The sequence below is a fragment of the Lepidochelys kempii genome, chromosome 3, assembly GCF_965140265.1.
Source record: "Lepidochelys kempii isolate rLepKem1 chromosome 3, rLepKem1.hap2, whole genome shotgun sequence".
Taxonomy (NCBI): Eukaryota; Metazoa; Chordata; order Testudines; family Cheloniidae; genus Lepidochelys; species Lepidochelys kempii.
This window is the reverse complement of record NC_133258.1, coordinates 86,095,036-86,118,040: the sequence shown is the minus strand read 5'-3', so window position 1 is coordinate 86,118,040 and position 23,005 is coordinate 86,095,036. Positions and strand designations below refer to the sequence as shown.

Below are 23,005 nucleotides of genomic sequence, written 5' to 3'. Positions count from 1 at the left end.
TTGACCTAAGCTGGTAAAGATAAGCTTAGGAGGTTTTTCATGCAGGTCCCCACATCTGTACCCTAGAGTTCAGAGTGGGGGAGGAACCTTGACACCCATAATTTTGTACAACTGTGATAATTTAAATCACTAAATATAAAAAATGCTTGAAAATAAATATGAATATCTGTCAAAGTTATTTTTAAAAACCTTGAATTCTGCTAACCCTACTGAGAGGGTTAAAGGTCAGGCAGTATCCTCACAGCTTATCAAAATGGGTCTTCAGCTATATAAAAACATGGTACAAGCTATCCAAGTTAGACCCAGCTAGCTATATTAGAACTCATTCTGCTAGAGTTCAGTCAGCCTCTGCTACCAGATTGATGAATGTTCCTTACTGAAAATACGTAAGGCAGCCTCCTGGAGCTCAGTCAACTCATTCACAAGTCACTATTCATTGTAGAGGCTTCCAGATCAGATGCCCGTTTTAGTAGGGCTGTCATTTTCAAGTAGGACTCCAGTACCCATCTCCAAGGAAACGATCACCAAGAATGAAATCTATGCGGACAATCACTGAAGGAAGAGCGGTTACTTTTTACTTTACAGCAACTGTAGCTCTTCGAGATGTGTTATCCACATGGACTTCAGGAGCCGTCCTCCTTCCCTTCTACTACAGAGTCCTCCTCCGAGATTCGTTATTGACAAAACAACTGAAGAATGGTTGGGCTTGCCCTGCCCTTTATGCCCTCGGGTGCTGAGGTGCAAGGACATCTAAGGCACAGGGGCAGCCCCAAGACAAAGGAATCCAATCTTGTGCATGTGCACCAAGAGTGTAATCCATGTGGACAACATGTCTTGAAGAACCACTGTTACTGGGAGATAAGTAACTGTCCTTCCTTCCAGCACCAGTGAATAGCCTATATGATATGTCAACAAACTTAAGAATATGCTGTCTATTGTATTACACTATGTCTGACTAGTTTTGGCTGCAGGTAGGCTTCCCCTTTTTTATGGAAAACAAACTGAGTGAAGTGCCTTATGATACAAGTCCCTTGAAGGTAGCTTTCTATTTTATACTGAAATATAAAATAAACTCACAGATTATTATGAAAATTAGTATTCTCCTGTGGTTTTTAAGGTTACATTAATTAAGATGCTAATTCCACGTTATAAAATCTAAGAGTTATGCCAAATGCTAATTATAATGGCTTTTTTCTTCCTGAAATTTTATATGCAGGTACCCTTGAGATTTCTTGTTTTAGCAAAGTAAACAGAACTGTTAACACTGTGCAATGTACTGTACCTCTTTGCTTGCTTATTTTAGCTATGAATGTATGTATTGCAGGTTGAAGCCTTCCCTTCATTTTGTCTCATGGAATCAAGAAGGCTGGAAAACTGGCTTATGTTCAGTACCTCCTGTGGGCCATTCTCACTCACTGTTGGCATTAGCAAACAATACTTGTGTGAAACCAACCTTTACAGAGCTCAAAGACAGATTCATGAAGCTCTACAAGAAAAAGGTACGGTGAAAAGCAGCATAACATCCCAGTGTACTTTAAAGTAGCAGTAGTCTCTTCTAACATTTTATTTTTTTGAGAAGTGGAGGAGAAAAGCAAATTTCAGTGCAAGCTGTAACAAGATATTGCTTTAATATAGATGCAATAGACTGCACTCCGAATGCAAGGCAGTATTGGGAACCTACCTTTTCTGATAACAATGCATTACCTTTTTTTTTTATTAGTATTCCTCTACCAGCAGAATGAGTGTCTTGATAACACATCTGTCTGAATTGCACCTCACCGGTATAGCTGAGAGCATGCTACAAAGGTGTAGCACTTCTAAATATAGCTAAAAACACTTTAATTAAGCCTGGCTGTTTGTCATGGCAAAGGAAGTGGAAAAGCTGCAGCTTTGTCAAAGTAAAAGATAGAAACATTTACTAAGTTATAGCTCATAGGTTGGGTTTTTTTAATGTTTGTCATTATAAGTCCTGTGCTATTAAGCAACAAAAATTGTTTAAAAACCTTTAAGTTTTTAACACCAGTACTCTAACTCACTGTATCAAACTTGTAAAATCCGATGAAGCTGTCATGTAACACAGACTGAGACTTCAGTTTTGTCATGAAAGTCATGGCTGTGGCAAACATACAGCCTTAGCTAAAATGCAGGTGGTGTTTAAGTTAACTAAAACTAAGTTGGGCAGATAACCCAAGAAAAGACTGAAAGGAAAAGAAACCTATATTGGGTTAACAGGATATTCTAAAACAGTGGCTCTCAACCTTTCCAGACTACTGTGCCCCTTTCAGGAATCTGACTTGTCTTGTGTACCCCCAAGTTACACCTCACTTAAAAACTACTTGCTTACAAAACCAGACATAAAAATACAAGTGTGTCACAGCACACTTACTGAAAAAATGTTTACTTTCTCATTTTTACCATATAATTATAAAATAAATCAGTTGGAATATATTGTACTTACATTTCAGTGTATAGTATATAGAGCAGTATAAACAAGTCATTGTCTGTATGAAATTTTAGTTTTTGCTGACTTCACTAGTGCTTTTTATGTAGCCTGTTGTAAAACCAGCAAATATCTAGATGAGTTGATGCACCCCCTTGGAAGACCTCTGCACACTCCAGGGATACGTGTACCCCTGGTTGAGAACCACTGTTCTAAAACATTATTGGAAGTTCAGAGTTTTTAAAGGGAACCTAAAAAGTGGGAAGATTAACTTTAGGGCATGCCTACACTATAGGTGCTAGAGCTGTTGATGCTTCCTATGTGGACTGAAGGAAGTTTTCTGTTAATGTAAATGATCCACCTCCCAGTGCCCAAGCAGCTATATGGATGTAGTTGCATTTACACTGGGGAGTTAAATCAGCTTAACAATGGCGCTCCAGGTTTGAATTTTTCACATACCTGAGTGAGGTTGCTAGGTTGTAGTTAGCTACATTTTAAGTGTAGTCTAGGCTAAATACTAATGTCAGTGAATTCCAGACACCGCAGCCCACCACAACAAAGCCACAATTGTCTGCCTGCCTGCTTTGATGGGCCCTCTAAAGGTTGGTGGTAGATAAACATAAGCACTGACTTTCTAGCTGGGGGAGTCGTCATTGTATGCTCCCAATCCTGGGCTTCTCCAAGGGCCAGAGAGGCCCTCAGCGTAATGTAGGCAGCCCTGAGGGCTTGTCTAAATTACAGCAGCTTCCACAGATTATCCTATGGACTGCTGCGCTGCCCAGAATTTCTGCAGCATACAGCACTGCTCCACCCACCCGCAGACTACACCAAAACTTTCAAGAGAAGTCACAGGAGGCTGCCTTTCCCAGGCAGAACCAGGGTTATTAGGGCTTCTTTATGTGCTGTGGCCCTTTTGCCTGTCACAAATGGGCTGGAGGAGGGATGAGGGCTTTGCCCAAGGTTCAAGATGCGGTCTCTAAAGTAGCCAGGATTTAGGCCCTTAAAGGCTTTTGAAAATAATAGTGTTGTGAACCACCTGCCACTTCAGAAGCAGCCAACAGTCAGTCAAACCAAGGAGTTCAGAATGCAGCAGCATTTTTACAAGTGGCAAATAGTTGAGAAGCTCTGCTGTAAACTCTACTAATCAGGAATTACAATAATAAAGCATTTATTGCCTTCATTCCATTACTACCTTGATAACTTGCGACACTGGAAAAAACACTTTTGAACCACAACTGGCACGTGGCTTTCACTATACAGGGCTTGGTCAGAAGTGACACTAAGGGCTTGCCTACACTGTGCCATAGTGCGGAATATTGGGGCGTGAATTGCAAAGTGTACCAAAGTGTTTTGCACTAACTGCCCCATATGGATGCTGCTGGCCAAACTAGTTTGTGTTCTCTGTTAGGACTATGTTAACGTGAACTAGATACTTCTTACGTTCATGCCAGCAACATCCACACAACTCTTTGTGTGTGCAACTCTCTGGTATGTTCTGCAATTCACACCCCCAATAGTCCACACTGCAGTGCAGCGTAGACATAGCCTAAGATTCTTAACTATGTATTGGGGAATCGTTTCACAAAGGAACAAGTCTTCATGACCTTTATTTAGAGTAAGACAGGATGGCGAATGAGGTATGTGACTGATCTGGCTGGCGGTATTGTTCAAGATCCCCTCCCTACTCACCCAAAGAGAATTAGATCAACCTAGCTACATCACTCAGAGCTGTGAAAAAATTCACGCCCTGAGCGCTGTCGCTAGGTTGACCTAACCCCCGGTGCAGATGCAGCTAGGTCAACGGAAGAATTCTTCCATCAACCTAGCTACCACCTCTCGGACAGGTGGATTAACTACATCAATAGAAAAACCCCCTTCCATTGATGGGGGAAAGTCTACAGCAGCACAGCTATGGCACTGTAGTGGTGTCGTTGTAGTAGCTGTAGTGTGGGCATGCCCCAGAGTATTGCAACAGGAAGTTGCTAAGTAGCATTTCAGCAAAGGATATGGTGACTCCAGACAGTCTTTCAATCTCTTTATGATAGTGCTTGTTGTCCCCTTTCAAGGCAGGCTAAACAATAATGTATATTGAGCTAGGTTAATCTGACTCCTTGTGCACAGAAAAGGATATAGATAATCTGTGTATATTCTTATAGGCTCACCTTCACCATTACTTGCACGTTGATGGGATGGAGCAAAGCTGCTTCTCCGAAGCCATATCTTCCTTGTCAGACCTAATAGAGGAGTATAACCAGCTAGATGCCACTAAAGGTGCACCTAGAACAGATCCCTCAAGACTGAAGATAGCTATGTAACAGAGGAAGAATTGCTGTTATTTGGAGAACAGCAAACCGCCTAAGCTAACTGGATGGTTTGTGAAGCATCTAGGACTAATTATTCCGCAGGGATCCTGGTACTGTCACTCTCCAGGCTGGCCGGGAGTGTTGTATCAAGTGCTCAGCCTGTGGAAAAGGGACCAGCATATATTGCACGCTAGCGGAGTAAATAGTGATGACGTCTGCCAGGAGGAGAGGGGGAGGAATTATAACAGGCCAAAATGGAGTTGGTGAACTCCTTAGACCAACTTAAGCTAAATTAAATTGATCCCTGCTTTGGAGAAAAGAGTCTCCTTTGGTATAAGATACACGAGGGAAGGGAAATCCTACATTCCCTTTTCTGCAATGAAAGGAGGCATCTAGTGAGTCTTGTTTCTGAAGTTCCGAATATCCTAGAAAATTTATTTCCAAAATGACGGTCTAAGATGTGTGTCACTATTCACAACTTAGAGTGTTGCTTCGTCATTGTATTTAGATGTAATTGAACTAAAATTTTCCAAGTTGATATCAAAACTGGCAATATCAAGAATAATTTGGCAAAACGAATGCATCAAGTACAATACTAATATATTGTATAATAATGATTCACCTTTCATGAACTGTAGGTTGCACTAATGTTGGTTTATGTACTGATGAGGATAAGAGGCTAGCGTAGTATGTTGCCTCTTTATCCAATAGCTGTGATCATAAGTACATATGATATGGATTGTTTGGAGAATGAAGATTATATTCTTAAAAGAACCTAATTAAAATAGAAGCATATTTTAAATTAAAGAGATTTTTATATTATGATCAGATTATATTTATAAACAGTTGTCTTAATAACAACTACTATGCTTTTGCAGAATAAAATATACAGATATTCAGAATTTGTCTGCCAACCTGACTCTCTTGTCTTAAAACTGCATTAAGCCACTACAAATGGACCCATAAAATGACATTTTTTTTAATTACACGTTTCTTTAAGAGAGCTTCAGTGGCAGTATGACCAGACACAATAGTATTGGTTCTAATTTTCAATGTATGAGGCCAGAAATACACAAGACAAATATTTGTAGAGGCAATTCTTATTAGGTTGAAAGCATTTTGAAAGTCACTCTGGTGAAACAACTTACCTATAGAACACTATAAATGTGCTTGGCACTTTCTGACAAAAAACATAGGGTAAAATCCTATCCCCATTGAAGTCACGGGGAGTTTTGCCATAGACTTCAATGAGGCCAGGACTTCACCCATGGTCCCTACCCCAAGGATCTTGCAGTCTAGGTTAAATAGATACAAAATAGCATGAAGAGAGAACAGAAATGAAGGTGGGACCAGTATAAGATCAGTAGCTTACTTTTCATTGTATACGTAGTGTTTTTGTTTTTGTTAGCATGTCATGAGTGGGGGAAAATAAAGAAATGGCAAATTGTATACATTTAAAATTAAAACCTAGAAAAATGGTTCACTGGGGATGAAGTGAATTAACCTACGTCTTGACAAATATGTTTTCATTTGTACTGGTGCAAATATAATGTTTCTTATTCACTGCATTTGGAGAAATGTAAAATATAAGAATTGGTGAACAACCAAACTGAGCTTAAAATTTATTTGTAGTTGTATGCTACAATATGTAATGTTTTTTTTCTAACTCACAAAAGATCATCCTTTTTTTTCTAATGCTGTGTCAGTGTAGCTGTAAGAATATCTGTCTTGTGGATCAAGAATGATAGATCAGATGTTATAGCAAAAAAAGTTAAGATTCCTTTTTCTACGAAGTTACTTGGATGTTTAATTAATTTAAACCTGCATGTTTGTTGAAGATGAGGGAGGACACCTATTTCTAGGAGTTTTTTGTGTCTATATGGAGCAAACTCACCCCTGCATTCCTGTAGATTTTTTTAAATTACAAAAGTTTTCCCTCCATGACTGTCCCTATGTTAGCTAGACTTGTACCTCAAAGGTATACTCACGTTTCAAACAATTTAATTCTTACGTGTTTTGAGTGTCTTGTTTTACATACATAGATGTTGTTCTTAAACCATGTTCTCAGGGTATTTAACAGAAGAATGCCAACAAGTTTGGTTTCAGTGGAAGGGTCTTCTCTTTAGCTAACTCTTCAAACTATGAGCATGCTGCCATCCTGATGATACACTGCTGTCCATGTTGTAAGTTATAATAACTTGAGTCCAGAAAATATATCTCCTGGATCACTACAAATCCTCTGACAAACACAAGATGTGATCCACATCATCTTCCACTTAAAGGAGCCTTCTTTGGGGCAGTCAAACTGTACAATGATCATTTTGGATTTGTTAGGTATGCAACATCTCTTGTCCAGACACACACCACAGAAAGTAGGTTTGTAGCTTTTTGTGCTTGAGCATCCAGAAAAGGCTAGCTTCTCTGCTTTGGGAGGCTGGAATGTTGGCTGACATGTTTTTCCTTTTGGAATCTTAAATGTAAAATAAAACAAAGCTTGAAACGTCACATGAAAAAAACCAACAGAACAAACAACAAAGGTTCTTATGCATTTAAATAGCGATAGCATTTGAAACACTACTTTTTTTTAAAGCTGTCTTATTTTTCTTTGTACCAGTCAGAGACTGAGATTTATTTTTTTAAAGTAATAAAACAGCGGGCTACCATAATAATCCTCAGATTTGTGGCTTTCTTTAAAATTATACTTCTGTAGTTCACTGCTACATGATAAAGACAAGATCAATCTTGTATTTCAGGAAGGCTCACATATCGGAGATAATGGAAAGCCATTTTGCACCACAGTTTACCTTTATAGTCTTCAATATATTGGTCTGACAAGGTTGAATGAAACACAACCTCTCTTCTTTTCTCATTTCACATTTACTGTTTTCATTGGTCACCCTGTTGGATATACCTATGCCACAGGTTCTGGAACAAGGTGTCCAAGAAGTTGCCTGTACTAAGCACTTCTCCTTCAAAACAAGTGGTAGACTTCTGTAAACTGAGAGACAGAGCAATATATTATATGTTGCAACACAGCAAGACAGGCTATTTTTAAAAGTTCTGTGTCTAAAGTAGCATTAATTGAAAGTGATTAGCATTTGATTTCTGTTCATGTGGTTTCTCTCATAGGTAGATCTAAAAGGCTGAGGCTGAGATGTGCAAAGCTGCCTAAGAAATTTGGACACCAATTTCCATTAAAATTGGAATTTGACATCCAAAACTCCGAGATGGCTTTGAAAATCTCAGCGTGACTGTATGTTCTATGACCCTCCAGATTAATGTTATGGGAACCCAAAATCCCTTCTGAAGAACTGTTATGAAACATCCAGAGTAGTGAAGAACACATTTTAAAAACTTCTTAAACTGCAGACCAAGTGTAGCTGTGAAAAGTTATATGAACCTATGTAAATAAATCTTTTGATATGTAACTTTTTTTTTAATGTCAGGAATGATTTTTTTCCAGTCATTTCTAAATATCTGATGCTAATAAATCGAATCCCCTACCTAATAGGAGTGCAAATAAGTAAAGGTATAAAATAAGATTTTAAAATCACTGTGGCAAATCTTGGTGAAATACTCAAGAAGGGCTCATAGGGTTTGAAATCTGCACATGTAGTTAAGAGGGTAGGGCAGAATTATGAGGGTACCTGGAAGGTAGACAGCAGGTTAAAGATCTCAGTGCAGGAAGCAGATTAAAAGCCTGGCACAGATCTGCAATAAATAAAGGGAGGTTACATAGTTGCTCATATGTAGTACATTTTCTACGTATGATATAGATACTGTCTTCATTTAGGAATTATTAGCTAAACAGAAAATGCTTAAGGAAAGCAGGAAAACTGAAAGAACAGTAAAAGCAATAAAATTAAGCTCAGCATTTGCTACCAGCATTAACAGAAGGAAGGAAAGAATTAAAACTATCTTAGAGCTAACAAGCCACTGCATGACTTCATGCAAACTATGCACAAATTGAATTTAAACTATAGATTATTATATTATGTTAAGGAGAGAACATCATTTTTTAAACAAATTTTCAGGTTTTCTCTGAGAGGGGAAAAAAGAGCATTTTTCCTACCAAGGATTCCTACTCCATTTTGTTTTTGTCCCTTCCCTCTTCCTCACTTTCCACGTTGTCTCCCTGTTCTTGTTTGGGTCATCCCTCAATCTTAATCAGTATTGTAAAGTGCCATGTACATCTCTGGTGCTTCAGATGTAATAAATAAGGCCTCCACATAGTACAGACCTTCAGTTTATTCAGGGAGTGCTAAATGGTACTTTTCTTCCAAGAGCTCTTGCTTCCAGGTTCAAATCTGTGCCACTGCGCAATGCAGAATTTTGCAGAAATTAATGTTGTGTGTGCAGAATTTCCTTTTTGCCCCCACAGAAATGGGCTGCAGAGATGTTGGCCTCCACTAGGGACCATTGGACCTCGCAGAGCCCAGCTCGCAAATGGAAGACAAGGCTGGGTAAGGGGGAGGGAACTGGAGGATTCCCAGCAGCTGCAGTTCCCAACGTTCCCTGAAGGAAGGAGGTGGCATGCAGGAAACTCTGTGCAAGCCTGGGACCTAGCATCAGGCTGTTTCTCCCTCTGGATCCCTAGGCTCTAGGAGGGTAGGGGCTGAGAGTATCTGGGCTATGGGGGGGCCTGCAGCTGGCCTTTGGAGGGTAGGAGGTGTGAGTGTCTGGGCTGGGGGCACCTGATGCTGGGCTCTGAGAGGAGAGGGATGTGAGTGTCTGGCCCCCTGGCTGGGCTCTAGGGGGGGTAGGGGGCAGAGAAACAACTAGGTTGTCATAGGGGTTTCTTTAACTCTCTACTCCTAGGGGAATTTTTGTGTCTGTACTGTTACAGACATAATAGCTCACAGGTATTTTGAAATAAATTACCAAAATAATTGAAATGGGCATGATTATATTGTGTTATTTTGACAAATAAAATGTGAAGAATTTTGCAGAATTTTAAAATATTGTGTGCAGAATTTTTAATTTTTGGCACAGAATTCCTCCAGAAATAGATTATTAATCCAGATCCTCAGATGGTCATGCTGAGGGTTAACAATAAATTTAATTTAATTTTTGAGTCCATCACTCTGCAGTGATTCATTGTTGGCTTGGGTCTATAAAATCATAGTTTGAAACCTAAGATGAACAGGCATGTGACCCACAAAGTTCATTTTTTAAATCAAAGGAAATTTTTAGTTAGATTTAAATGTCTACCAGGAGTTTGTAACCCAAATATTGTAACATCATGGTAATACATGAAAACCAGAAAGTGAAACTAGACATGTAAATAAACTTGACTAGTCTATTTGCATTCAACATGTGTAGCAACCAGTGATCCTTCCCATCCCCTGCAAACATGGGGCTGGAGTGCTCAGCCCTGTGAACTGAGAGCCAACTAGGGAAGCAGTTGCTTTGCATTGCTTTTTCATTGTGTTCCACGGTTTATCCAAATTTCTCAAGTCATAGCAAGCACTGAAGTGTTGCTCTTCATTCTCAGTAAAAATGATTGAAAAGGCACCTTAAGATTTCTATTGTATTAAGGTGCTGGGAGGAAGCAACTTCTTGTTGCTGTGCAGGTATATAAAATTATAATTTCAGTTTATTATTACATTTTAATTGGTTTAAATGATTTGGTATCGAATATTCGAGGTTGTCTCTCGGTTAAATTAATAACATTCTTTAAAAGTGTGCAGTTCATTCATTTAGACTCGGTTGCTTTTCTGAGTGCCTTTCCTACTGTGTATGGTTTTATTCCCAGCTTTGGATAAATTCTGTAAAAAGGAATTGCTATCCTTCACGTCTGGTCTAAGTATCAAATTTACTGTTTTGATGTCGGATGAGTTTCCATTTTTAGGATAGCTTGCATAAGCACTTGAACTTCTTGGAAGCTTGTCCAAACTGAATTCCAGGTTTTGTGAGGTTAACCACCAGCACATGTGTATAAATTTGCTATAGCCTGGGCTGGCTCGCTTGCTTGCATGCTCCTTCCTATATATCTGCAATACTTGAATCTGATTTGTTCTTGAGCCTTGGGCTACCCTTAGTTTTATTTTATTCTCCTCATCCTAGAAGCAGAAGACAAACGATTTAACCAGGAAATAGCGATTATAATTTGAACCTGATAATATTGAGTAGTTTAGAAGCCAGAAATTGCTCCATATTCTTATAGACTGAATTCAACATAGAGAAAGAGGTTGGTTTTTCCCCCCTTTCAATGACTGAGATTTTGTCAATAACCAACCAGGCTGTCGGAGCCAAATCTAGAATCCTCCATTTTCTATTGAGAAGAAGGTCCCTACAAGATGTCGGTAAATAGAATATTGACCCATTTTTTCTTTTTTTTTTAAATAAATGTGTAGTTTAAAAATTTACCATGTATGAAAATGGTTTACCATTCTAGTCATGCACACCTGGCATTAATCTGTAGCCTGTTGATTGTAGCTGTTTCTGTTGTCCAGGGCCACAGTTGGAATGTCCAGACGTTTTTCTGCCCTTGACCATGACGCACTGACTTGCTGCTGCCTTTGAGGTGAACACAGGTGTACATCCTATTGCACCACTAACACAGAGACACTTATAAAGTGGGGTAGGCTGGAAGGCCTGGCCATTGACATAATAGACTCCATTGAGCTCACATCCGACTGCTATCGTATCTGAAAATGGTAAAGAGCAGAATTACTAATCCAGCTACAAGCTATAAAATGCAGTTAATGGATACCAAATGGTAAGGCGAGACCATCCTTTCCTACTCCAATTACCAGCAGTGTATACTGCACCCAGTACTTCTATGGATGAAGTTCTGCAGATGTAAGAGGAGAGTTCTGCCCTTTCCCACCCAAACACAACTTTTATCTGTGAGAAATTCTACTTATTGGCTGCTTTGTTTCAACCCAGTCACAAATGCATCCATAAATAATGGACCACTTTGACTGATGTGTAAAATGATGTAGCAGTAACACCCTAAACATACTTATTTACACATCAGTAAATGAGTGAGTGTAAGGAAATTGGTGTAATTTACAGGCAAGGAACTATACAGCCCAAACTAAAAGACTTTTTTTTTTCTTTTGAGTCAGACTATAAAGAGCCATGCTTATCACCCCCTGAAGTTTCAAGAATAGGACGTGAAAGAGTAACTTACATGCACATACTCCTGTTTCATACCTAGGCCTGTCTGCAGAGTAATCACAGTAAAGCCCTTTGTGAGGGTCACAGGTATCTGCTTCATTACAGATCTCTCCGGCCTGCTTGGCACAGATTTTACAACATCCACAACCATCCTTTACCAGGCTCACTCCAGGGGTGCAGGTTGGCACATGGGGGCATTTGCATGGCCAGTGACAAAATTCTTTACGCTGATGTACCTCACTGGCTTCTGCAGATTTTTCCCCAGGCTTCACTTCTAGTTGTCCATTGCCTTGTGCCCTGCAGAAAAACTTACAATGGTTGGACTTTTGAGGGCTGGGTTACTTTAGCGTGGTTAGTACATAAACTTTAGTAAGGATGAAGGAAGAGAGTTTCATAAAGCCACTAAAGCTTTTGTAAAAATTCACAAGATGAAAAAGTGAGGTAGTACATGAGAAACAAAGGACCAAATTCACCACTAACTTAGCACATTTGGAGTGTTACACCAACAGTGAATCTGACCTACTGTTTATTTCAAAGAAAATTAATCTGTCTCTTCTTTCAACAAAATAAAACTTTTAGTGTAGTTAGAGTCAGGACAAGGTTTTAAATTTGGTATTGTAGGGTTTCACACTATTGATGATGATGATATACCAAACGTACTCAGCCCTAATCTATAGACTGTATCTGTCAGCCCTACAAATTCACTCTGGTATCTGGAAGCCAAGTGATGTTCTTTCTGCCACTTACATTGGCACAAATATTTGAAAATTTGGCACTCACAGCTTACTTGATAATTGGGTTGTTGGTGTGCAAAGGAACAGAAGACAGGTCACTTTTCCATTGTTGTGTTGGCTTTGCTGTGCTAGTGTTGTAGGGTGCTGATCTTGCAAACAGGTACACATGTGAGCAGTTCCACTGAGTTTCGTGGATTTGTTCACGTGCATAAATTTACTCACATGAGTGTTTGCAGGATCTAGGGCTTAAGCAGGAAAGAGATCTTAACAGACTGGTGGCAGCACTGAGATGGCAAGATGGTAGTCTGAGTGACCTAAAGCAAAAGTCCTGTGTGTCTCATGATTCTGCATCTACAGAATTCTCCATGCAGTCTAGCTCCTGCTTCAGAATTTAAGTCTTCACTTTAAAGGAAAACTGGTTCTAGCCTGTGATTGAATAGAGAACCTTGCAGAAATGAGCTATTAGTGATGTTTTCTGAAGTCCACAGTGAGCCTGAAACAATGTTTCCGAGAGCAGAGCATTGTTTCTGTTTATTTCAACGGCGTATTAATGCTCAAACATAATGACAATTTAAATGTCAACCCTAACTATTTCACTGGTCTTAAATAAAAACCTAGACCTTAATGTGCTTATTTAGCCGTGGTGAATAGATAGATTGATATGGGGAAAGGACCCGTAGAGCAGCTAGTAGTTCCCATGCTCTAATGGGTTTGGGAACAAGGAGTACTAGTAGATCTACTAGTGTAGCTTAAAGAAACCTGCAACCTTGCCCATTAAGAGGCAGGGAAAGAGAAGATACAGGCACTCCCCACTGACAAAAGCCTCAGCTATCACGTAGGTGCCAAAAACCTGATCCATCTTCAACATTTTTCTGAGTACCTAAGGACCCAGCTAAATGCTATCAGCTTCTCTCTCTCTTTCCCCAAACAAATTCTGCAGTGCAGTACTGTCTGGTCAGTAAAAACAACCTTTGGCAGACTATGGAAGACTATTGTACTAGATATATTATTCATTTTCCTTTTTAATTCAATACAAATTCCCATTTTTAAACTGGAAGTTGCTGCAGAACTCTGCTTTGCATGCCACAACAACCAGCTGCGTAACTGAATTCCAGTTCACCATAGGGAATAGGGGATCTTCCGAATGGGGTTTTTCCGCTCTGATTTTCATATTTATCATAATTTTTCTAGCGATGATAATCATTTTTCAAGCATTCCACCATACTTTGAGGTTTATAAGCTATACAGTTTTACTGGGTTCCAACATACGGCTTCCATGGTCACTTGACTAGAACTATTTTTTAAGATCCGCACCTGTTCACAAAATCAACCACTATGGGAGCTGAAATATTATTCCATGCCTCACAACAGGCTCTGCAATGCACCAGGCACAGGTTAATACAGGCGGTGTTTTTAATCATTCCATTATTTATTTTCATTCAATCGCCACACAAACATAGTAGTAATATGACAAATCACTAGCTCTTATAACTGATTTTTTTAAGGAACAGCTTTATGTTAACCTTTCAACCAGCCATAAAAATTAGCTTAATCTGTACTTCGGGTGCCAGTTGTTACAGCTTTTTAAAGTTTGTGTCTCTGGAAGAAGGATGTGGGGTAAACAGGTGCTCTTAAACATTTATCAGTATAAGTGATGGGATGGTTACTTTAGGAAACTCCCATCAGCACAGCTCAACATTTGCTGAAATCTTTTCCCCCAAAATATTATCTTCCTTGTAAAAAATTGGGTAGGGTCTGAACTACACACTGTGGTATTGTCTGTGTGACTGAAATCAGGTATCTCTTATTTCAAAATGGATCTGTGTGCTCTTAACAGGATTCCTTCATACACTGTGAGTCAGCCAATATTGCTTACATTGATGCAGTTATTTAAGCTATTGTATTATAAATCAGAATTGTACTTTGAACCTGCAGAGCTCTACCTAAACAAAACAAAAGAAAGAGAGGACAACTCAGAGGTTTCTTCACAGCAAGAAAAACAAATCATGAGAAAACAGCCTGTGGTTGAGTTAACTCTGCTGCCACTGAATAACACTGTTTACTTGAAAAATCTTCAACAGTCTATCAAGTTAGGATAAAAATGTAAAGCCTGCCTGTAAAGTTGACAAACCAAATATTTTATGATTCTTCCTTCCCTAGCCTACTATAACAATTGTGTCCACATCACACAAACCCGTGCACGTATTTTGCCAATCCTATGGGCAGATTCAAAAAGGAGACCATTGTGTGGAAATCTCTTGATGGGTGGGTGGTTGGTTTTTAAGATTAAGCAAATTATGTATGAGGTAGGTAAATTAATACCAAAGCATAATTGTTTTGAAAACTGTCCACTTGGAGATTTAACTTCATCACTAAAAGAGGAAAAAACACATTTGCAAGGTATTTTTTTTTAATGGAATTGGACTTTGAAACTGGAGTAAATAGAGCAGAATTTCTTTGTTGTTAAAACAGTTTAATAACACCAGAGCTCCTTGCTAATTTGCAAAACTAGCTCATGGAGCCCTAGAGCCAGATCAGTGCACGTACCTGGAATATGAATGAGGGAAAGATGTTTACTTACTTTGTGTCAGACAAGAATTTGCACTCAGAAAAAAGAGAGCGAGAGAGTTGAAGTCACTGAGAATTTAAAATTTCTTAGCAATGAACTGAAGTAAGAGGAAAATATCAAAATTGTGACTGTACAATGAATAAGCTGCAAATAAACTTGTACATGGTAGTAAAAAATTGGCTTCCTATTCTGCACATAGTATTTGCTTGAGTGAATTTTATTTTGTCATGAAGCAAATAAAAGTTTTAACCACTCAAGGGAGAAAAAAAATCTTTCGAGAAAACTTACCTGTTGCATATAAATGATGGTGAGGAGAGTGGGAATGAGGAGCCACTGCATGTTCCTGAAGAGTCAGAAGTGAAAGAGAGAGATAGAGAACAGGCTGAGCTGTGTCAGAGTGAGCACTGTACACAAAGCTCTCCCTTGTCTCCTCTGCAAATCCTTCTTTCCTCAGCACATGCAAGAACACACACACATTCATACTTGAAATCCTTCACTTCATACATAACTAGTTTCATGCTCAGACTTTCAACTGGTCTCTTTCATTTTTTTGAGCCCCTTTCCAGGATATGTTTTCACACCCTGTTCAGCGCCAGAAAGCTGTTCCTGCAGATTCCGCTGTCTTAACTGAGGTCGGCTTGGGCAAACTTCTGATTGGTGAAGTTAACTGCTGGGAGCATGTAGTTTTTTGGTTTTTTTTTTTACCTTGTATTTAAATCCTTATTGCATGGATGTTATGATCATTTTAAAAGGACAGAGTTCCAATAATATGTTTTCTTGAAGCAGGTCAAGCAGCGTTCCTCAAATTTAGAGGCCTGATCCTCTACGATTCACAATCCCTAATGGGGTCAACCATAAGAGATGCAAATATCAAAATGTATAGTACATGTTACACAGTGTACCATGCACAATGCCAGTGGGGCTATTGCACTGTTTATTTAGTGGAATAGTGATGGGGAAACTGGCACTTTGATCTGTGCATTTCCCTCTGTAGACCAGCTGCCAATGTTTTAATTACTCTGTTTACACTAGAGACGAACAAATTTATTTGAGCATAAGCTTTCATGAGCTACAGCTACATTCTGATTTTTTTTCTGGCCCAATTAGTATTTAATTATCCAATGATTTAATTGAATTAGAATTGAGACCTACATCAGAATAGCCCATAGCCGAGTTGGTAGGGCATGCACCTGACAACTCCCTGTTCAAATACCTTCTCAGCAGGCAAATGGGGACTTGAACAAGGGGGTCTCTCACAGCCTTGGTATACCCCAACTACTGTGTTATAAGAGAGGTCCTGGCTGTTTTGTGCAGAGTTAAGCAGGCTCTGGGCATGCCTACTGACTCTGCCCCCGTCTCCACACACACATGCATCCAAGGGTCTATCTTTCCCCGGTTTGTGTATCGATCCGGGCCTGGGCGATAGGTGTCTGGGTGCCTAGAGCTGTGGTCTCCAAACTGGGGTGCGAGATGATCCCGGGGGTGTTCGGCAGCAGAAGCACTGCCAGACAACAGTCCGCCAGGTTTTTTTTCGGCGGCAGCTCTGCAAGTCCATGGCTGGTGTTCCCCTTTGGCGGTCTGCCTGCAGTAAGTCTTCCGTTCATCTGCGGCAGGCCTTCCAGTCTTCTTCCGTTGGCAGCACATCTGTGGCAGGTCTTCCAGTCTTCACTCTGGGGGTGCACGAGCCAAAAAGTTTGGAGACCACTGGCCTAGAGAGAGGCAGAGGCAGAAACATAGATGCATAGGGAACTTTCACTGCAAAAACGTAGGCCCTGAGTGACTTTAGGCACCTACAAAGTTAGGCGGAAGCCAAGCAGATGTTTTGTGGATCGCAGTGGTGCCTAAAAATGGGACTTAGCCACCTAGGTGTCAGGGACCATGGATCTTGAATGCTGATACACAGGGCTCCCAGGAGACAGTAAGTTCTAACCTGCCACTCAGTGACCTGTTTAACAGTTGTCAGAATAGAAGCTGAATGCTGACAGAGGACTCCAATCCTGGGATTTGATTGGCTGAACACTGCGGGGTCCTGATTGCTTCCCAGCTTCTATTTAAACCAAGCACAGGGACAGGAAGTTATCCATGCAACTGGGTTGCCCCTGCTTAGGACTGCTTCTCCTGCAATACTTGTAGCTGCTGCTGAACCCTTGGTAGCCTGACCCTGCCTGCCTCCTGATACCTGACTCCTGTCTTGGACTCTGACCTCTTGGTATCTGCCCCAGCCTGACTCCTTCTCTGACCATTAGGTCAGACTGCCCACATCCTGGTTGTGACACGAAGTACCCTTTGTGGAGGTCATCCTGGCTGCCTAAAATTCTGTAGGACCAGGTCTATGCTCAAAAAGTTCTGTTGGATAAAAATGTTGATTAGGAGTTTGAGTTGTTATGAAATTTTTATACAGGCAAAAAGTATCGTCGTGTAGATGCAGTTATACTGGCAACAAATCCTTTTGCTGGTACAGTTTATTTAGTTTGGAGAACTGGTACAAGCGAGATCAACAAAATTGTTTTGCTGCTATAAGCTGCGTTTCCACTAGGGGGCCTGCTGGTATAGTATACCGGAAATCCTTTCAAGTGTTGACAAGGCCTAGGAAGACAAAAGAAATTCTGTTTCATAATCTGACTGAAATCCTCAATGGTTGGTTCTTGGTCGATTTAGCCTTCCTCTGCCTGTTCCTTGCAGCCAACTACCACCATGCCAAGCTAACTACATTATTATAATATGCTTTATCACCAGACAGGTGCATAGGTAACTGTCCTACTGGCAACTAGTTCAGCTGTGCTCAGGGCCAATCTTAGTTTTTTGGTAGGCTAAACAAAACTAGATTTTAATGGCGTAGTTGAGCTCAGAGATGGGAGAGTTTTCTAAAAGCGAATTTTGTTTAGAAAAATGAAAACGTTAGGCTTTCACTTCAAAAGCAGTGTATGAACACAATTGTATCTTGTCTTTATTTACATTAGAGAGAAGAGAAGTTACTATTAAGACACAAGCATAAACCAGAAGCCTAGAACTTCTAGAACTAGAACTGTCTAGAACTGTCTCATATGGGTAAAAACATAGGCAGCTAAACATCAGCAAGTGAGGACTTTGTAAGCCGAAAGGGCATAAAAACGAGGTGTGATTTTTTTTTTCTGTGAAGGCCAAAAGGAGCCCAGAGCACACTTGCAACTTGGAGCCCAATGTGGCTTTTTGTTTTGAGTGCCTCTAGGGATGGCACTGGCTTTAGCTCTACCAAGAGACATCTTTCAATTTCAGAGGCAAGATCCATGGCATAGGAAAATTGTAGTGTAGAAAGCCAAATCATATTCATTTGAGGAGGTTGTCATGGCTTTTCAAGCAGCACCACATGTAACTGTCATTTGACAGTGGATGGCAGTACTTAGAAACAGGTTTGCAGTTCTGTTTCTAATAGAACAGTGGTTTTTCAACCTTTTTTTATTTGCGGACCCCGAAAAATTTTTGAATTGAGGTGTGGACTCCTTTGGAAATCTTAGACATAGTCTGCAGACCTGCAAGGGTCCACAAACCACAAGTTGAAAACCACTGTTCTACGGTAACAATAACCTTTTGCGGACCCTTTGGACATAGTCTGCGGAGCCCGGGGGAAACCACTGTACTAGAAAAACCAGGGCTGCCAATTAATTGCAGTTAATACACGTGTTTAACTCAAAAAAATTAATCACGATTAAAAAAATTAAGCATGATTAATCGCACTTATAACAATAGAATACCAATTGAAATTTATTAAATATTTTGGGATTTTTTTCTACGTTTTCAATATGGATTTCAATTACAACACAGAATGCAAAGTGCACAGTGCTCACTTTATATTATTAGTTTTATTACAAATATATGCACTGTAAAAATGATAAACAATAGAAATAGTGCAATTTCTTTATCATGAAAGTGTAACTTACAACTGCAGATTTTTTTTGGTTACATAATTGCACTCAAAAACAAAACAGTGTAAAATTTTAGAGCCTACAAGTCCTCTCAGTCCTACTTCTTATTTTGCCAATCACTAAGACAAATAAGTTTGTTTACATTGACAGAAGATACTTCTGCCTGCTTCTTATTTACAATGTCACCTGAAAATGAGAACAGGTGTTTGCATGGCACTTTTGTAGCTGGTGTTGCAAGGTATTTACATGCTAGATGTGCTAAATATTTGTATGCCTCTTCATGCTTCGGCCACCATTCTTGCTTCCATGATGATGCTCATTAAAAAAATGCGTCAATTAAATTTGTGACTGTACTCCTTGGGGGAGAATTGTATGTCTCCTGCTCTGTTTTACCCACAGTCTGCATATATTTCATGTTATCGCAGTCTCAGATGATGAGCCAGCACATGTTCGTTTTAAGAACACTTTCAGCGCAGATTTGACAAAACGCAAAGAAGGTACCAATGTGAGATTTCTAAAGACAGCTAGGGCACTCGACCAAGGTTTAAGAATCTGAAGTGCCGTCCAAAATCTGAGAGGGACAAGGTGTGGAGAATGCTTTTAGAAGTCTTAAAAGAGCAACAATCTGATGTGGAAACTGCAGAACCCAAACCACCAAAAAAGAAAATTAACTCTCTGCTGGTGGCATCTGACTCAGATGATGAAAATGAATATGCGTCAGTCCACACTACTTTGGATTGTTATCAAGCAGAACCCATCATCAGCATGGAAGCATGTCCTCTGGAATGGTGGTTGAAGCATGAAGGGACATATGAATCTTTAGCGCATCTGGCACGTAAATATCTTGCAATGTCAGTTACAACAGTGCCATGCGAATGTCTGTTCTCACTTTCAGGTGACATTGTAAACAAGAAGCAGGCAACATTATCTCCTGCAAATTGTAACCAACTTTATTTGTCTGAGTGATTGGCTGACCAAGAAGTAGAACTGAGTGGACTTGTTTTACATTGTTATATTTTTGAATGCAGGAGGTTTTTTTACATAATTCTACATTTGTATGTTCAACTTTCATGGTAAAGATATTGCTCTACAGTACTTGTATGAGGTGAATTGAAAAATAATTTTTTTTGTTTTTTACAATGCAAATATTTGTAATAAAAATAAATATAAAGTGAGCACTGTACACTTTGTATTCTGTGTTGTAATTGAAATTAATATGTTTGAAAATGTAGTAAACATCCAAAAATATTTAAAATAAATGGTATTCTATTGTTGTTTAACAACACGATTAATTGCAATTAATTTTTTTAATCGCTCGACAGCCCTAAGAAAAACCTCAGCCCCAAATTCACCTGTAGAACATGAGATCCTCCACAGTCCAGGAGGACAGAACTGGAGCATAGGATACATCCTTTGCTAATAAGGAAAAATAAACAGTAGCAGATAGAAACGAAATGTACAGCTTTGGATTTGTTTGGGGCTTGGGGCAGGGCGGGATTTGTCCCCATAAAAGTGACATTTTCAACAGTTTTTAGCACATGATGTTTCACGGCCTTTCTTGGACTGTGCAAAAAGTGGAAGACATGCATCCTTTTTCTGCATTTTCCAGAAACCATTAAGGGCACTATGACCAAAATGTTGCATCTAGTGCTAAACATTGTTTTTCCCTCAGGACATTTCCTTATTCTCACTGAAGCTGTAAGGATGCTGGATACCTTGGAGGCCCTACATCGCAACTAAGGGCATGGATACACTGGAAATTTCAAAACACTGTTGCGGGAGCACTCCCGCAGCAGCACTTTGAAGTCCGAGTGTGGTCGCACACCAGAGCTCTCCTAGCGCTCCTGGTAATCCACCGCCACGAGGGGATTAGCGCCGAGCGCTGGGAGCCTGCTTACACTAGCGCTTTAAAGCGCTCTGACTTGCTGCACTCAGGGGGGTGATTTTTCAGCAAGTCAGAGCGCTATAAAATGTAAGTGTAGACAAGCCCTAACAGTCTTCTGGCTGACAAAGACTGGACTGCATCAGTGCCCTGGCATGACATTAGAGACTATGCTTCTATATCACTGATAATTTTTGTATCAAGACTCGATTTTTTTTCCCTAAAAATGATGCAGTAGGAAGTTCTTGGGACTGTGTTATCCAGGAAGTCAGACTAGATGATAATAATGATCCCTTCTGATTTTGGAATCTATTAATCTAGGTACTTGGTCTTGTCACAATTTAAGCAAGTTAAGGAAGTATGGGCTGGATGAATGCACTATAAGGTGGGTAGAAAGTTGGCTAGATTGTCGGGCTCAACGGGTAGTGATCAATGGCTCCATGTCTAGTTGGCAGCTGGTGTCAAGTGGAGTGCCCCAGGGGTCGGTCCTGGGGCCGGTTTTGTTCAATATCTTCATAAATGATCTGGAGGATGGTGTGGATTGCACTCTCAGCAAATTTGCGGATGATACTAAACTGGGAGGAGTGGTAGATACGCTGGAGGGCAGGGATAGGATACAGAGGGACCTAGACAAATTAGAGGATTGGGCCAAAAGAAATCTGATGAGGTTCAATAAGGATAAGTGCAGGGTCCTGCACTTAGGACGGAAGAACCCAATGCACAGCTACAGACTAGGGACCGAATGGCTAGGCAACAGTTCTGCAGAAAAGGACCTAGGGGTGACAGTGGACGACAAGCTGGATATGAGCCAGCAGTGTGCCCTTGTTGCCAAGAAGGCCATTGGCATTTTGGGATGTATAAGTAGGGGCATAGCGAGGAGATCGAGGGACGTGATCGTCCCCCTCTATTCAACATTGGTGAGGCCTCATCTGGAGTACTGTGTCCAGTTTTGGGCCCCACACCACAAGAAGGATGTGGAAAAATTGGAGAGAGTCCAGCGAAGGGCAACAAAAATGATTAGGCGTCTGGAACACATGAGTTATGAGGAGAGGCTGAGGGAACTGGGATTGTTTAGTCTGCAGAAGAGAAGAATGAGGGGGGATTTGATAGCTGCTTTCAACTACCTGAGAGGTAGTTCCAGAGAGGATGGTTCTAGACTATTCTCAGTGGTGGAAGAGGACAGGACAAGGAGTAATGGTCTCAAGTTGCAGTGGGGGAGGTTTAGGTTGGATATTAGGAAAAACTTTTTCACTAGGAGGGTGGTGAAACTCTGGAATGCATTGCCTAGGGAGGTGGTGGAATCTCCTTCCTTAGAAGTTTTTAAGGTCAGGCTTGACAAAGTCCTGGCTGGGATGATTTAATTGGGTATGGGTCCTGCTTTTGAGCAGGAGGTTGGACTAGATGACCTCCTGAGGTCCCTTCCAACCCTGATATTCTATGATTCTATGATTCTCATGATCATTATTGGTCCTGTGGCCTTTTACACAAGTGTTAAGGTTGTTAATGCCTGTGTCCCAACTGCACTGTAGTTTGGGTGCTTGCATTCTTGCTGCCTAAAACTCCTGTGGAGAGTCAATTAGATAAGTTTCAGAGTAACAGCTGTGTTAGTCTATATTCGCAAAAAGAAAAGGAGTACTTGTGGCACCTTAGAGACTAATCAATTTATTTGAGCATGAGCTTTCGTGAGCTACAGCTCACTTCATCGGATGCATACCGTGGAAATCTCCTGCTGGTAATAGTGAGCTACAGCTCACTTCATCGGATGCATACCGTGGAAATCTCCTGCTGGTAATAGCTATTACCAGCAGGAGATTTCCACGGTATGCATCCGATGAAGTGAGCTGTAGCTCACGAAAGCTCATGCTCAAATAAATTGGTTAGTCTCTAAGGTGCCACAAGTCCTCCTTTTCAATTAGATAAGACATTCTTCATTTCCTGAACTAAAGTTGTTCTGTTGTGTAGGCTGGTGCCATTATAATTCTATTTCAGAGGGTGTGTATTTTGGTGGTGTATGAAGTGATCCCTACATACAATACATATAGTTTGTTAT

At 40.3% G+C, this 23,005-nt stretch overlaps 2 protein-coding genes across 12 annotated transcripts in view; one reads left to right on the top strand and one right to left on the bottom strand.

Annotated features, from left to right (window-relative positions):
• TUBE1 (tubulin epsilon 1) overlaps nt 1-23,005 on the top strand; it is a 61,242-nt gene that overhangs the window by 26,975 nt on the left and 11,262 nt on the right. For 5 of the 11 annotated variants that reach the window (XM_073337080.1, XM_073337090.1, XM_073337082.1 and 2 more), the window contains 3 exons: nt 1,325-1,499; nt 9,125-9,206; nt 14,538-15,623. In XM_073337080.1, the coding sequence (XP_073193181.1) occupies nt 1,325-1,499; nt 9,125-9,206; nt 14,538-14,701 (421 nt within the window). In that variant the 3' untranslated portion in view covers nt 14,702-15,623. Of the gene's footprint in view, nt 1-1,324; nt 1,500-4,596; nt 8,619-9,124; nt 9,207-11,198; nt 12,461-14,537; nt 15,624-23,005 lie in introns of those variants that run through there. The other 6 variants (XM_073337089.1, XM_073337086.1, XM_073337085.1 and 3 more) reach the window with 5 other exon arrangements.
• Nucleotides 6,390-15,680, bottom strand: CCN6 (cellular communication network factor 6). Its single transcript, XM_073337096.1, is given in 6 exon segments — nt 6,390-7,213; nt 7,548-7,741; nt 11,151-11,393; nt 11,882-12,165; nt 15,460-15,518; nt 15,521-15,680. Coding segments are annotated over 6 exon segments (1,194 nt in total). The 5' UTR covers nt 15,653-15,680; the 3' UTR covers nt 6,390-6,931.